Below are 13,764 nucleotides of genomic sequence, written 5' to 3'. Positions count from 1 at the left end.
CTCCCCTGAAACTATATTTTTATTCCATCACATCTTATGTGCTTTTTCTTGGAGCGTCGGTTTGTTTTTGTTTTTTATTTTGTTTGAATAAAATGGATCCTAGCATTCACTTTATGGGAGAGAGATACGCTCCGCTGTAGCATATGGACAAGTATGTCCTTGGTTTCTACTCATAGTATTCATGGCGAAGTTTCTCCTTCGTTAAATTGTTATATGGTTGGAATTGGAAAATGATACATGTAGTAATTGCTATAAATGTCTTGGGTAATGTGATACTTGGCAATTGTTGTGCTCATGATTAAGCTCTTGCATCATATGCTTTGCACCCATTAATGAAGAAATACATAGAGCATGCTAAAATTTGGTTTGCATATTTGGTTTCTCTAAGGTCTAGATAATTTCTAGTATTGAGTTTGAACAACAAGGAAGACGGTGTAGAGTCTTATAATGTTTTCAATATGTCTTTTATGTGAGTTTTGCTGCACCGGTTCATCCTTGTGTTTGTTTCAAATAAGCCTTGCTAGCCTAAACCTTGTATCGAGAGGGAATACTTCTCATGCATCCAAAATACTTGAGCCAACCACTATACCATTTGTGTCCACCATACCTACCTATACTACATGGTATTTTTCCGCCATTCCAAAGTAAATTGCTTGAGTGCTACCTTTAAAATTCCATCATTCACCTTTGCAATATATAGCTCATGGGACAAATAGCTTAAAAACTATTGTGGTATTGAATATGTAATTATGCACTTTATCTCTTATTAAGTTGCTTGTTGTGCGATAACCATGTTCACTTTGGGGACGCCATCAACTTTTCATTGTTGAATTTCATGTGAGTTGCTATGCATGTTCGTCTTGTCTGAAGTAAGAGAGATCTACCACCATATGGTTAAGCATGCATATGTTAGAGAAGAACATTGGGCCGCTAACTAAAGCCATGCTCCATGGTGGAAGTTTCAGTTTTGGACAACAATCCTCAAATCTCAAATGAGAAAATTATTAATTGTTGTTATATGCTTATGCATAAAAGAGGAGTCCATTATCTGTTGTCTATGTTGTCCCGGTATGGATGTCTAAGTTGAAGAATAATCAATAGCGAGAAATCCAATGCGAGCTTTCTCCTTAGACCTTTGTACAGGCGGCATAGAGGTACCCCTTTGTGACACTTGGTAAAAACAATGCATTGTGATGACCCGGTAGTCCAAGCTAATTAGGACAAGGTGCGGGCACTATTAGTACACTATGCATGAGGCTTGCAACTTATAAGATATAATTTACATGATGCATATGCTTTATTACTACCGTTGACAAAATTGTTTCATGTTTTCAAAATCAAAGCTCTAGCACAAATATAGCAATCGATGCTTTTCCTCTATGGAGGACCATTCTTTTACTTTCAATGTTGAGTCAGTTCACCTATCTCTCTCCACCTCAAGAAGCAAACACTTGTGTGAACTGTGCATTGATTCCTACATACTTGCTTATTGCACTTATTATATTACTCTATGTTGACAATATCCATGAGATATACATGTTACAAGTTGAAAGCAACCGCTGAAACTTAATCTTCTTTTGTGTTGCTTCAATATCTCTACTTTGAATTATTGCTTTATGAGTTAACTCTTATGCAAGACTTATTGATGCTTGTCTTGAAGTGCTATTTATGAAAAGTCTTTGCTATATGATTCACTTGTTTACTCATGTCATATACATTGTTTCGATCGCTGCATTCACTACATATGCTTTACAAATAGTATGATCAAGATTATGATGGCATGTCACTCCGAAATTATACGTGTTATCGTTTTACCTGCTCGGGACGAGCAGAACTAAGCTTGGGGATGCTGATACGTCTCCGACGTATCGATAATTTCTTATGTTCCATGCCACATTATTGATGTTATCTACATGTTTTATGCACACTTTATGTCATATTCGTGCATTTTTGGAACTAACCTATTAACAAGATGCCGAAGTGCCGATTCTTTGTTTCTGCTGTTTTTGGTTTCGTAAATCCTAGTAAGGAAATATTCTCGGAATTGGACGAAATCAAAGCCCCGCGGCCTATTTTCTCACGAAGCTTCCAGAAGTCCGAAGGAGAGACGAAGAGGGGCCACGGAGGGGCCACACCATAGGGCGGCGCGGCCCCCCCCTTGGCCGCGCCGGCCTGTAGTGTGGGGCCCCCGTGCCGCCTCTTGACCTGCCCTTCCGCCTATAAAAAGTCTCCGTGGCCAAACCCCCGATCTGAGAGCCACGATACGGAAAACCTTCCGGAGACGCCGCCGCCGCCGATCCCATCTCGGGGGATCCGGGAGATCGCCTCCGGCACCTGCCGGAGAGGGGAATCATCTCCCGGAGGACTCTACGCCGCCATGGTCGCCTCCGGTGTGATGTGTGAGTAGTCTACCCCTGGACTATGGGTCCATAGCAGTAGCTAGATGGTTGTCTTCTCCCCATTGTGCTATCATTGTCGGATCTTGTGAGCTGCCTAACATGATCAAGATCATCTATCTGTAATTCTATATGTTGCGTTTGTTGGGATCCGATGAATAGAGAATACTTGTTATGTTGATTATCAAAGTTATGCTATGTGTTGTTTATGATCTTGCATGCTCTCCGTTACTAGTAGATGCTCTGGCCAAGTAGATGCTTGTAACTCCAAGAGGGAGTACTTATGCTCGATAGTGGGTTCATGCCCGCATTGACACACAGGACGATGTGAGAAAGTTCTAAGGTTGTGTTGTCGTTGGCACTAGGGATAATACATTAGTGCTATGTTAAAGGATGTAGTCACTAGTTACATTACGCACCATACTTAATGCAATTGTCTGTTGTTTGCAACTTAATACTGGAGGGGGTTCGGATGATAACCTGAAGGTGGACTTTTTAGGCATAGATGCAGTTGGATGACGGTCTATGTACTTTGTCGTAATGCCCAATTAAATCTCACTATACTCATCATGATATGTATGTGCATGGTCATGCTCTCTTTATTTGTCAATTGCCCAACTGTAATTTGTTCACCCAACATGCTGTTCGTCTTATGGGAGAGACACCTCTAGTGAACCTGTGGACCCCGGTCCAATTCTCTTTCTTGAAATACAATCTCTTGCAATACTTGTTCTCTTGTTTTTACGCAAACAATCATCTTCCACACAATACGGTTAACTCTTTGTTACAGCAAGCCGGTGAGATTGACAACCTCACTGTTTCGTTGGGGCAAAGTACTTTGGTTGTGTTGTGCAGGTTCCACGTTGGCGCCGGAATCCCTGGTGTTGCGCCGCACTACATCCCGCCGCCATCAACCTTCAACGTGCTTCTTGGCTCCTCCTGGTTCGATAAACCTTGGTTTCTTTCTGAGGGAAAACTTGCTGCTGTGCGCATCATACCTTCCTCTTGGGGTTGCCCAACGAACGTGTGAAATACACGCCATCAGCCGGCGGTCTATATTATCCCTCCTCCCCCGCCATTGCTGCAAAACCCTAGAAAAATTCACAATGTGGGATTCGTGGGACGAGGCGGTCGTAGAACTGGTGGAGGCGGACCCGCAGCTCGCAGAGTACGAGGCGTGGGAGGAGCGGCGCCAGAGGCGAGCGGCGGAAGCACGGGGAGGCGGAGCGGGAGGCGCGGCGGGAGGACCCGCCTGTTTGGGGGCGCCGGTGTGGGAACTGCTCCCCAAATAGAGGATGCAGTGCCAGCGTCCCCCAAACGGAGGTGTCGGCGCCTCTACCAGCGACTAGTTGGGGGACGCCGGTGGAGATGCTCTAAACGCCTAGGCCATGTAGGTTTTCTTTTTTCACAAGGCGCATGTATCACCTACACAATTGCACTACATGTACATATGTACAAACTCTCTCCATGTTTGTAGCATCCTTCTACTAATCTCGCTGGAAGCGTCGACGACTAAAGAACGCATCCTCCATCACCGACAGACTCAACTCCCCCTAGCTAAATAGCTACCTTGCACCTAGCATCTCCGACGAGATAACAACAATCAATGTCGGATAGGGACATGTCGGAGACTTTCCTTTTCTCCGCCGAGAAGCGATTGTACATACTAGGGCACGAGTGAGAAGATAACCTCAAAGGGAGAGTCACAAGGGTCAAATTTTCATCCCTAGCCACGATGTCCAACATGTACAGTAAAATCGACACGGTCCAAAAAAGTGTAGTTATGATTGAGGAATTACTTTTGTAATTACACGCATGGGTGTGGGTGTTTACGTCACCGTTTGTTTTTCTTTAAGATTCGGATAAAAAGAGGAGAGTGAAAAAGAATCTTTCCACCTAACAAAGGAAGCGGGAATCTCGACGAATAAATCAACGACCCATAACACACCCATACTCATGTGTGTAAGTACAAAATCCACTCTCATTATGTTTCCAAATTAGGTGTCACTTCAAAGTTGTATTTATTTTTCCTATTTACATCACCCTTATATACCCATATTAGAACCCCATGCAAGTGGGTGAGGGTCTTCGCCCATTCCTCTTATGCTTACAGGAGACAACATGTTTGTGGGCCCGACGACTTCTACCCATAGTTTTCCTTCTAAAGCGGTGATTCCATGTGATTTTTCTCTTTACAAGACTCTTATATGCCGGCATTAGGACACCATGAGAGAGGCAAAGGCATAACATAAAAGGGTCCTGCAATATCTACCCCTAACTTTCATTACGAAGTGGTGATTCCATGTGAATTTTATATTTGTATTTTCTTAACATAGGTAATAATGACATGAAATACCAATACATAGGGAAACTTCTTATAAGAGTTTGGTCAGTACCCTCAAAGTGGGACTTTTGCACAATAAGTCTAAAATCTCTGTTCGGTAGTCATGTTTGAGAAGCAAAAGCTAGTTAGGAGTTGCGTTCCAGTTTCTCTCTTAACAACACCCTTATATGCTCACAATAGGATCTCATAACATATGAGGTGGGTTTCCAAGTCTTACAATATCAAGTTGGCCCCTATTTTTCTGGTTCCTGTTACGTCTACTCTAACTATCATTCGAAGGTGGTGATTCCATGTGACTTTATCTTTATTTGTGTTATCACATGTCATGTGAACATGAAAATCCCCAAAAGAGCTCAAGCCTAACAAGAGTTGGGTCGGTGCTCCGAAGTGGGAATTTCCCGTATAAGTTAATAATTAATCTACCATCATGATAGTCATGTTTTCTGAAGCAAGTAACCACATAAAGAAGTTGAACGGTGTTTATTGGATTTTACTCTTTACACCCCACTTATATACCCATATTAGGACCCTTCATTGCATAGTTTCAAGCAAAACCCTATGCAGTGGGCCCCATGATGTCTACCCCTAACATTAATTCGAAAGTGGTGATTCCATGTTAATTTTTCTTTGTTTGTGCTAGAATATGTCATAGGGACATGGGCAACCAAAAAAGAATCAGTTTTCTTACGAGATTTGGGTCAACAGCCCCCAAGTGGGAGCTTTGTACTATAAGTAGGAGATCTTCCTTCTTCCTTCGAGGTAGTCATGTTTGTGAAGAAAGTGACACTTGAGTTTTGTGTATTGACTCTTCCTCTTTTAATTAACCATCCGTAAATACCCATGCTAGCACTACATGCAAGAGTTAAAGAGTTTTCCACCATTCCGCAGGTGATTTTAGGTGAATCCATGTTCGATGGGCTCCACCAAGTCCGTGTGTACATTTTTTTATTTGCTTGTGTTATAATCATTGTTCAAAAAATCGGTCGAATCAGCGATAAATAGGCCAATTAATCGCTACTCGGGACCCGACTGTGTCAAATACCTCTAACCGAAGGTGTTAATCGTTTAGCCCGACTAATCGATATGGCAGTCCGATTAATAGGTATGTTCTAGTTAACTACTATATCTAGGTAAAAAAAAGTCGCAAACTTTTCAAGGAAAATCACACGTGCAGCCGGTACCCCTCCAAAATCAAATATGTTTGCGAAGCTCCCTCTCGATTCCTGCCTCTAGGAGATCGATCCCCCCCACCCGTCACAGACTAATTCCTTGCCATCGCCGACTACCTACTTATCGTCGTCGATCAGTTCCTCGTTGTTGCCGACTAGACCTCAATACATGAGCTGACCGCCTTGAGGATCTCGTCTAGGAGCTTGAGACTGCATTCATTAGTTTAGGTGGCTGAGTTGCAAGAGGAGTCGTTCCTTGGGTAGGTAGCAAGAGAAGAGAAACTTCAGAGGTTGGAGGAGGAGAAGCGGAAGGAAGGAACATGGTGGCGGCTGGTGGGTCCCCTTAGTCTATTGTGATCTTGAAAATTAGATCATGGAGGAGAAGCGTACATGGTTTAATGAGCTTTGGGGCTCTAAAGAAGTAGGGTCGGACATATAGAGGCCCGTATAATATATTTTTCTTATGTACATGTGTTTAAACTGCTAATTTGTGTAGGTTGTACCAAAATAGTTGACCAATTAAATTAGCGAATCATCTTAATTCTAATTAGTCTCTACTCCCAAGATGACCGAGCAGCTAATGATTACAGATTTCCTTGCCATTGGTTATAGTAGGTTATGGGAACATGAAAACCGAAAGAATAGACCAATTTTTTGAAGAGTTGGGTTGGTGCCATCAAATAGAGAGTTTTGCACTGTAGGTTTATAATCTTCTTACAACATAGTCCTATTTGTGAAGTAAGTGCCCCTCTAGAGTTGTGTCGTGGATTTTCCTCTTTACACCACACTTACATACTCATATTAACACCTATGCAAGAGGGGTAAGCTTTCTGAACCTCCGTCGCACAATTTAGTTGACACCATGTCCCGTAAGCCTCGTGTCGAAAGTGGTTACTCCACATGACCTATCTCTCTATTTGTTTTAGGATAGGTCATTTTAGAGTTGTATATTGTAGCTGGTCTTTACAACACCCTTATATACCTCTAACCGAAGGTGTTAATCGTTTAGCCCGACTAATCGATATGGCAGTCCGATTAATAGGTATGTTCTAGTTAACTACTATATCTGGGTAAAAAAAAAGTCGCAAACTTTTCAAGGAAAATCACACGTGCAGCCGGTACCCCTCCAAAATCAAATATGTTTGCGAAGCTCCCTCTCGATTCCTGCCTCTAGGAGATCGATCCCCCCACCACCCGTCGCAGACTAATTCCTTGCCATCACCGACTACCTACTTATCATCGTTGATCAGTTCCTTGTTGTTGCCGACTAGACCTCAAAACACGAGTGACGAGGTGAGATGAATGTCACAAATATACTGCAACTAAAATAATGTCCTCCATTTTTCATGTACTCCATCCGTTCATAAAATGATATCGAAAATTTATCTAAATCCAACATATATATATATTTAGACAAACTTACAACGTTATTGTATGAATAGAGGTAGTAATTAAGGAAGGGAGCCGAGCGGGAAAAGTAATTTGCGCCGCAGTCGAATGACTATCCAACATCTGAAAAAAAGGAAAAAAAGAAAAAGAAAACACACGCATTACTCATGTCCCTCTCGATTCCCCATATCCCTCTTTCTCTTTCTCTCACAATACAAATCCCCCGCCGGGAACTGTACCCAATCCCCCGCCGTCTACTCCGGCCACCATGCTCGCCCTATCCCCGCTCACTTCCCCCGCCGACGGAGCCCTCCCGTGCCCTCAATCGCGCCGCCCCGCAAACACTAGCCGCTCCCCTGCAGGCGCCGGCGCCAGCGCGACCGCGGCTGTTCAAGACGGCGACCGGCGCAGGAGGACGGGGCTGACCGCAGTATGGACTTCTGGTCGCATCCCGAGCCGTCGATTCGCCATCCGTCGGAGCCGCTGCTCGCCCACGGGAACCACCAAGGTCGCCGCCGCCGCGCGAGCTCCGGTACCCCTGTCGCGCCGGCGTATTGGAGGGGTCACCTGGGGCCATGGACGCGGCCGTGTGCTCCGGATGGAGCCCTTCCGCGACCTGCAAGACCCAAGCCCCACTTCCACGCCGCCGTCCAGGAGCCACCCAAAGGTCGAAATCTTCGCCTCTCGTGCTAGAGTCGACACAACAATTTTGTATGACTGCGTATTTGCTCAACTCCTACTTCAGGCTACATTGCACTAGATCACTCTAGGTTTTCGTACTAGTACTGCCTGGTTCAAAATTTAATTTTATGCATCCATAGAAATTTTCGCACCTACAGGAAATTGAACTTGTTTTGCATGTATCTTCGTTGTAGGTGTGGCTGGCAAGAATGCAAACCAGCCTGTGCGTTTACCGCGGCAGCGTGCGATGGCAGCGGGTGGCCTACTTCTTTGACTCCGTGGCCTTTGGTAAATTTCTGGTTCCTCTTCTTTGTCCTCTAGGTTTGTCCGTGATAGCACGGCCATGTGGATTTGATATGACAATTTGGGAAGAATATGATGGTTTGATGGTAGTGGGTTTTGTTGGAATGGTTCCAATACCCTGTTCATCTTTTTGTTGAAGAACACTAACTAAGGCTGAATGAATGCTTCAGCTAGTCTGTACTTGCATTGCGTGATGTATGTTATTCATCTGTGGTAGTTCAGGATCACATCAATTCAGCAGCCTATCTTCTCTGCCCTTGAATTGATTTTTTCCTGTGTTGCTTTGCATAGTAAAAGCCTAGCTCAAGTATTGCTGATACTTTGTGAAAATGAAAACAAAGTACAGATTACTTTCTTTCTTTCAATCCATCCTAGGTCAAGTGTTGTGTTGATTACAACCTTCTGTGATTACCCCCTGCCCAAGTGAAGTGCTTGTCCGATTTTAACATGCTACTCCCTCCAATCCATAATATGCATCGGTGATTCAGTATAACTTCAGTACAAAGTTGTACTAACTCACCGACACTTATTATGGATCGGAGGGAGTAAAAGAAATTGCCAACCTGTATCACTTGAATTCTATTTTAAACGGTGTTTTAATTGTTGAACACCTGGCTGATTATGTATGCATTGCTACTAAGGGGTGCTTATTTTGCAATATTAAGTTGATGCATATGTTGGCTCAGTTTGAACTCTACATGACATGGTTCTTATTATTCTGTTTGCAGCGGACCTCGTGAGGATGTCACCCATATTGATTCTTCTGGTGTTCTTAGGACGCAGGCTGTGTATATCTTCCCCCTGAGGAGGTTGAACCAGGCCATCTACCTGCTCCACACTTAATAACCTACTAATGTAAGTCAAGGAAAATGATTGTTCCATGATTATAGTGTCCAGAAATCTGCCATGATGGTCCTGTGTAATCATGTGCATCACTACATTTTATCGGCCTCTCTCAGTGTTGAGATATATTTGTGTAATTTATTCTAGTGTAATAGGCTAATAGCTAATATGACAAGAAATGGTGTATAATTTTGTTAGCTCATATGGTTTGGGTCTTCGTCAGGTTTGATTTCTGCAAGCCGTATGAGTTTTCAGCTGCCACTTTGGTAATGAATTCGTTTTGTTGCTAATATGCAGGTATATATACTTTATTTCACCTGGAGAACGAGCACCTACCCGGGCTGCTCCTGTGACGGTGGGCTCGTGGTCCTGTGAGTGCAGGATCTGCCTGGACGAGTTCAAGAACGCTGGCAGGTCGGGCTGAGTGAACTTTCCCTGCTGACACGCTGTTGCTGTCCGCAATGGTGTGATGTTGATGTCGCTGGAGAGGAACACCACAGTCTTCGCCCCTCCTCTCAGCGTCCAGGATGCATCAGCATCAAGTAACGGTAATCTCTCTCTCCCAACCCTGGTGGATCAGTATGTATGGTTGCTGCACATGGTGATATGATGTGCGCTTTTATGTATGCTCTTGCCAATTGTGAGGTGTAGATATGCAGCTTGCATGTTGTGTTGTATTTTACCGTCCCAGCCTGGGCTGGGAAGGGATTGTGGAAACTTTGATGATGTGCATTAGCTTTGCCTTGATGGTTGTTTGTTGTCCGGTGTTGCGGAAATTCTGGTTGATTGTATGTCACAATGTCACATGTGTTGTGACTGCTGTCTTAATCGAATATTTAGTTGTGCAGGTTTGGATGCCAAAAGATAGGCAAGGTCGTGCAAAAAAAATTTGAGCAGTCCTTGGCTATTTCATTAGTTGTTTTTTTGGTTTTTTCTTTAGTTGCTTAATTCCCCCATGACGAAGAAAAATACAACAAATTCCAAGTCATAATTGGTCTATAAAAATTATATATGGTTCTTTGTATTATCATTCATGGCTGGTGCTTATTTTGGCTTTAATAGGGTAGGCATTATTTAGCTCATAATTTGTAGAGAAAACAAGTGTACTAGCCCAGGATTATTAAGAGTAGTAGGAGGAGGAAGACTAGATGGCAGCTACCAGGGTAGAAGCTATAGCTGCCTGGTTACGAAGATTCATTGTGCCAGCCGATACCCGAAAGGACTTCTTCGTGACACACCGTCATTCATTCATGTGTTGTCTGTTATTTGGTGTCTCATTATTTTGCTATTTGGTCAGTTAGTTAATGCTCATGCTTATTCTGCTACATGCTTCTTAGAAAGTTGGAACATTCAAAGTTCATTGATAGATGGCCTATACTGCAGTTTCTCGTGGAGTCTCAGAGTTGTGTGTTATATTGCCTTATATGGTGTCAAAAATAAGTATTTCATAATGCAACAAAAATATATATAACAGGGTGTTACAATGTCACCGTGCTTCCCCCAGAATCCAATGGTAACACGGTAGTGTATTCATTCTAATTACTTAATAATTAATGCCTTGAGTTAGCATTCATGGGCTGATTTGGCGGTAATATGATAGACATGATCTAGCTAAAGAATACAAGTGTACTAGCCTGTATAAGTTGCATGGGTGTCATGTTGGCTTCCAAATTTCATTAGTCAGCCAATAAATAAATATGCTCTAGAGCTATCAATGATTTTTTGATTCTTTTTGTTCCATGATTTTTACATGGACTAGATGGATGTAGTAGCTCTTGCCGCAGGCTTCCGCATCATGTGTTTGAAGGAAGCTGTAAAATAGAGGGGTGGTAAGCAAGGAGATGCCATCTCTGTATATGCAGCCTCAGCCTTGCAATTATCTACTGAGTGCTTCTAGGGCGAATTTGTGTTCATTATATTGGAATTAGATGGTAGTGCGATGATGGTCTAGTGTAGCACCTCCCTTGTCACTTCAGTTTTGTTGTTTATTACAAATTATAGATTGTAAGTTCAATTACTGTGTTGTTTGACCAACTTCTTAATTGCAGGGGGATGACAATTCAGTTGTTTATTCAGAAAAGTGCAAGGCTTAGAGCTGTGGCACTTCTAAGCATGATAATGTAAGTTCTCTTTAACCTTTCAGATGTCAGAGGGTAGTAGTTTTATTTGACTATGCATGGGATGTCTATGCATAGTACAGATTTTTATTTAATGTGCGCTAAACCTGTAGCTTGAGTCATTATTATTTAAGAGGGTTTTGTCTATGATGTGACTGGTTGCATTTGCTGGAAGTGATCTGGACTAAGATTAAAGTGGCTATCGTCTTTTGCGATTCGACACTATTTGTCCTGAGATTTTTGCCATATTGATGCCTGTGCTGCTATTTATTTCGAAAATATGAGTTCTGACCCTAAACTGTCGCCTAATTGTTGCCTTACTTGGAACCTTAAACCCGATATTTTATTAGTGTGTTTTGGACCTGGATCTTGAGTTCTTGTTATTTAAAAAGCATTTGTCAGTAGTGCTGCTTGTTGCACCTGTTGTCGCTGATCTGGACTTGAATGATCCAAGTGGCTAAGGTCTATTGTGACTAGACACAATGTTTACCCTGATGAATTCATTTTGTTGCCTTATTGATGCCCGTCCTGCTGCTTATCTCGAAAGATGGATTTCTGCCACTAAAATGTTTCTGAATTGTTGTCTGAATTAGAAACTTTATTGAGCTTATTGATGCTTGTTTGGTTTGAATTGCTTGCTTGCTGGGTTATGAATGAATGAATAAAGAGTGACAGTTAAGATAAGTAATCTTTGTCTCGGAAATAAGCAACGACTGACTGACAGTGTTTAGCGACCTGTACTCTCTGATGTTTGCTGCATGCATATCATAGGGCTGCTGTTACTTATCAAGTTATCATTGCCAAGAATGTTTCTCTCGATATATTTCCTGTTTTCATTATTCACTATTTGCAGCCATACACTTTCTGATCATATGTTAATGCCAATTTCAAATTGTATTCATAAATGCTCAATCTGCTATAGACCTGACCATCATTTTTTTTGTTTTGTTCCATAGAAATGAGGACTAGGTAGGATCAGGAGAGGCCGGGGTAGCAGCTGGAACTTGTAGCTGTTGCCCACAGGCTGATGCATCGGTTGGAAGGAAGCTGGAAGACCCCGGGGACAAGCTCGAACAAACTTCCTTTCAAGCGCCTTGTTGAGCTCTGCATACATCTGGGTATGATGCATGTTGTGTTGTATGAATTTCGTTTTGTTGTGCAACAGCTTTACCTTGTCTTTGGTGTTGTGGAAATTATCGTCCATTGAATCTGGCATGTCACATGGTTTTTTACTATTGCCTTAGTTGAAGTATATAGTTTGCTGTGCAGGTTTGAATGTCCAAAAAACAGTCAAGTTCATGCCAAAATTTTGCACACCCTTGCTAATTGATTTTGATTAATTAACTAGCTTAGTTACTGGTTTTATTTGTCAAAGGAAATTCTGCTGATCATTGTAAATAAGTAGGAAGAATAATTATAGTGTAATGTTTGTCTGGTATTGACATGCTAAAAGAACTTGCTAACTGTAGCTTCATTTCATTAATTATCATTGCTTCATATAACAGCAGCCATACACTTCTGATTATGTAATTCTGGTTGTAAGGCTATTTCTAACTTGTGCATCTGTCTGTGTTAGAGATCTTGACCACGGCGACGACTTGCTCCACTCACAACGCTGCTAAGGACAAGGACAGCTACGATTCGTAGAAAGGTATATCTCGCTGCTTTTTTCTGACAAGTGATTTTTGGTGCTGCCCATACTTTCAGATCTTAGGCTTTTGCTGCATTCATAGGGCTGCTGTCATCATTGTTCACCTTTTTCCTTTTAAATGTAAAATATATTGTATCCATAGTCTAGATGTATGCAACTTGTTGAAACTTGTTTGCTTACCCTGTGCCATGGATATGTGTTGTAGTGCGCTTGAATGTACAATTTCCTTGTCCTTTTTTGTTCAAGCTTTGCCTGCCATGGATGTATGCTCTGTCCTTGCCTGTTGCATCTAACCGTTGCGAATTTAGCTTGCTGGTTGGAGTGTTTGGTTCCGGTAACCTGAAGTTCTAGTTCTCATTGATCTCTTTTTAATTGGTGATTGTTAGTGTTATCTTGCGACATAATAGCTCAATATTATGCTTTTCTTGATTAGTAGTGGGTTCATACTTATTCTGTAGCTTATGAATTTCAAATATCATGCATAGATCTGACCATCATGTGTTTGTTCTTGTTGTTGGAGGATACTGCAGAGGTTAACTATATGTTGCTGGAGACCTGATGCATCACCTTGGAAGCTGGAAGACATGATGCTTATGCTACCACCTCTTTGTAGCAGCAACTTTCTAGCACCTTGATGCTAAACACTTGGATGTCATGTAACCCATGAGCAGCCCAGGTTTCGGATCCGGAAGTATGTCCTAATGCAGCGATCTTGTGTTGTATGTAACCGTCCTATGATGGGATTGCAGAAACAAGTATGATGTGCATGAACTTTGTGTTGCCGGTTGTTTGTTATCGGCGTTGAGAAATTTCTGGTTGAGTGTATGTTGATATGTCACATTGGTTGGGACTATTGTCTTAGTTGTAGTCA

General features: G+C 42.3%; 1 protein-coding gene across 4 annotated transcripts; it reads left to right on the top strand.

The window, feature by feature from the left end:
* Positions 1 to 7,449: 7,449 nt before the first annotated feature.
* Positions 7,450 to 13,764, top strand: LOC139829811 (uncharacterized). Of its 4 annotated transcripts, none has more exons than XM_071820172.1 (8): positions 7,450 to 8,009; positions 8,174 to 8,267; positions 9,011 to 9,137; positions 9,449 to 9,673; positions 11,174 to 11,245; positions 12,199 to 12,360; positions 12,819 to 12,893; positions 13,424 to 13,764. In XM_071820172.1, exons 1-3 carry the CDS (start codon positions 7,567 to 7,569, stop codon positions 9,020 to 9,022), a joined length of 549 nt encoding a protein of 182 aa, XP_071676273.1. In that variant the 5' UTR covers positions 7,450 to 7,566; the 3' UTR covers positions 9,023 to 9,137; positions 9,449 to 9,673; positions 11,174 to 11,245; positions 12,199 to 12,360; positions 12,819 to 12,893; positions 13,424 to 13,764. The 4 variants fall into 4 exon arrangements, with proteins under 4 accessions (XP_071676273.1, XP_071676272.1, XP_071676271.1 ...); XM_071820171.1 differs by having other exon boundaries at positions 7,451 to 8,009; positions 9,423 to 9,673; XM_071820170.1 differs by having other exon boundaries at positions 7,463 to 7,965.

This window comes from Lolium perenne, chromosome 5, assembly GCF_019359855.2.
Source record: "Lolium perenne isolate Kyuss_39 chromosome 5, Kyuss_2.0, whole genome shotgun sequence".
NCBI classification, from domain to species: Eukaryota; Viridiplantae; Streptophyta; class Magnoliopsida; order Poales; family Poaceae; genus Lolium; species Lolium perenne.
Note: the sequence above shows the minus strand (reverse complement) of the source record. Positions and strands in the feature narration are given on the sequence as shown.

What these genes read in the sequence shown, in the direction of transcription:
- LOC139829811 (XM_071820170.1), top strand. Translation starts at nt 7,567, where the DNA reads ATGCTCGCCCTATCCCCGCTCACTTCCCCCGCCGACGGAGCCCTCCCG. An exon ending in CGTCCAGGAGCCACCCAAAG is followed by an intron (nt 7,966 to 8,173) that starts GTCGAAATCTTC and finishes TCTTCGTTGTAG; the next exon opens with GTGTGGCTGGCAAGAATGCA. An exon ending in CTTTGACTCCGTGGCCTTTG is followed by an intron (nt 8,268 to 9,010) that starts GTAAATTTCTGG and finishes TTCTGTTTGCAG; the next exon opens with CGGACCTCGTGAGGATGTCA.